Here is a 2,653-nt window from a genome sequence, read left to right on the forward strand (position 1 = left end):
TGTTCCCCTCATTGGGTTGTTGTGTTTGATTGCTGTTGTGATGTGTGTTCTCTCTCTCTCTCTCTTTCTGTGTTGCTGTGTACTGTCTGCCTTGTGTGTTAAATGTGTGTCTACTTTTCTCCTTTTCCTCTTCTTCCTTGTTACCACAGATCCAAGCAACCCACAGTGGCAATCATGACAACGATCTTCGTCCAACTGCGCCGTGTGGTGTATGTGTTGGTACTTCTGCAGCTATGTGCTTGTGTGGTTTGCGCTGACGACACCGAGAAAAAAGAAGGTGAAAAACATGCCGAAAAAATCAAAGAGTGGTTGAAGAAAGTGGATGAACAGGTACCAGGGGCAACGGCTTGTCAGAAAGTGGGAGAGCGAAACAATGAGAAGTACGCGGATGTAGCCACGAATGTCTGGAATATTGCCAAAGAAGTGAAAGAGAGTGCCAACACGACGAGGGATCTTGTGAAAAGAGTGGACGAGGGTGATGAGGTTAAACGAAAGCTGAATGAACAAGTGGGTGTGGTGAGCGAAAAAGTGAAGAAAAGCAAGGAAGTTATTGCCACGGCACGATCGGCACTTCAGGAGGCGAGGGTGTTGGTTGGTTGTACGGCTTTCCTTGGGAATTTGCGGGATCTGAGATCGGAGAAAAGCAAGAACGATCTGAAGTTCTATACGGATGATCTGGAGGAGAAAAACAGGAAGTTCGACAGGTTGGAATGGGGAGATCTTATTAACAGGACCAGAAAAACGGAAAGAGAGGTGGATTTGCTCGTGCAAAACCTTACGTTCAGCTTGAAACGCAGTAGAGGTATATCCAACGAGGTGGCGCGAAGTTTGGGCGATGCGTTGTCCGCAGCGGAGGAGGCGGTGCGACGGTTCGAGAACGTCAGGGAAAAGGTCAACAAGACACATAGGGATTATGATCAAAAAGTGGAGGAAATAAAGAGCGAGATGGTCACTGCGATGCCGGTGATTGGGGATAAGAAGATCACCAAAGCGGTCCCTTCATTGATTCCTGAGAAAGAAGGGGAGAACGCAACGAAGGAGGTGGGGTGGAAAGAAACAACAGATGCGAATGTTGGGGCGAGTCCGGTTACTGGGGCGCGCGTTCGGGAATACCCGGACCAGGTGAACGCCAGTAAAATTGTGAACGAATTGAACCGGGTATTGGAGGAGGAAAAAGAGAACTTGAAACAGAAAAAAATGGAAGAGCAGAAAGCATTTGAGGAAAAGAAAAAGGCAGAGATAAGGCGGAAGGAAGAAGAGAGACGGGCCGAAGAGAAAGTAAGAAGGGCGAAAGAAGAGAAGGCAAGACAGGTGAGGGAAGAACAGGAGAAAAAGGCGAGGGAAGAGAAGGCAAGGAGGGAGAAGGCGGAGGCGGAGAAACTGGCCGAAGAAAAAAAAAGGAAACAAGAGAAACAGGCTGAAGAAGAAAAGGCACGAAAGGCAAAGGAAGGTGCGGAAAGGGCGAAAAATGCCAAGAATAAGAAAGACGGCAGTGTCCGTCTTGCATTGATGCACAGTCCCTTATTGTTGCTTCTTCTATGTTTGTTGGGTTGCACTCTCGTTTGCTGATCGGTGTTCCCATGACACAGTTGTACAGTTAACCTTTGTATGAGTGGATATGGATGCGTTGTAAGGGTATTTTTCTTTTTTATTGATTTTTGCTGTTTCCTTTCTTTTTCAGTTCGATAAATCTCTTGTTTGCATTTTTTTCAGAACAAATCTATTGGACTCCCTATGACACTCATCACATGACAAACCATCATTTTGTGAGGGGAGTGTCCTCCTTGTTTGTTGGCATTATTATCTAGGCTCGGTTTTGTCTCCATTCACTGTGTCCTCCTGGTGATGTGTGTGTTCCGTGATATTAATAACTATTGCTTTTACCCATGGGAATGAGATACAATCCCGATGTGTTTTAATTGCTGTGACTGAAATGTGAAGAATGACACGAGGTTCAAGACACACAAACACGCACACTACCAATCCTCCTTCTCCCTGTGTGTGTGTGTGTGGACTGCCATCATGTGTGCATCATTCCCACTGCTCGCCCTGTACGAAAGACACACACACACCTACTGTTGGGAATTGTGTTCTTGCCTCCTGAACATATTCACATGGTGATCACGGCTTTCTTTTCATTTTGTTTTCATTATATTGTTTTTCCCTTGTGTGTGTTTCATTATAATTTCATTGCACATTATGTGCAGCTGTGTGTTTCTCTTTTGCGTTTCCAATACACCTTGTGTATCTTGTGTGTTCATTTTTATGGAATGANTGGGTTGCTACTCACACCACCACGTGATGAAAACACATTTGGTTCTCACCTTCTTTCTCGGTGTTGTCACTCACGGCATTGCCACGAACATATTTGTGCCCTTGTGTTGTTTGTTGTGTGGCTTGCTTGAGTGACTGCAGCCTGCGGGGGGGGACTGAGACTGTTCCGCTTCGGCTTCACGTAATGGGTCTGTTTTTTTTCTTGTTCTTTTTTGGGATTGAGTTGATTTGCAGGTGTGGGTGAATGTTTTTCTCTGATGGGAGTGGCAGCTGTGATTATTGTGAGTGCTTTGTGTGCTGTTGGTATCCTGTTGTTGTTGTTCTTTTTTTGTGTTTTTCTTTTCTTCTCTGTAGGTGTGTGGCTTAGTGTACATTTTAG

The 2,653-nt window shown here is 45.4% G+C and overlaps 1 protein-coding gene across 1 annotated transcript; it reads left to right on the top strand.

The window, feature by feature from the left end:
- Positions 1-174: 174 nt before the first annotated feature.
- TM35_000332390 (uncharacterized protein) lies at positions 175-1,569 on the top strand (the record flags this gene model as incomplete). The annotated part of the gene is made up of 1 exon (XM_029028995.1): positions 175-1,569. The coding sequence occupies one exon, from the start codon at positions 175-177 to the stop codon at positions 1,567-1,569; it is 1,395 nt and encodes a 464-aa protein (XP_028879848.1).
- Positions 1,570-2,653: the final 1,084 nt, after the last annotated feature.

Source organism: Trypanosoma theileri (assembly GCF_002087225.1).
Source record: "Trypanosoma theileri isolate Edinburgh chromosome Unknown TM35_Tth_33_V1, whole genome shotgun sequence".
Lineage (NCBI taxonomy): Eukaryota > Euglenozoa > Kinetoplastea > Trypanosomatida > Trypanosomatidae > Trypanosoma > Trypanosoma theileri.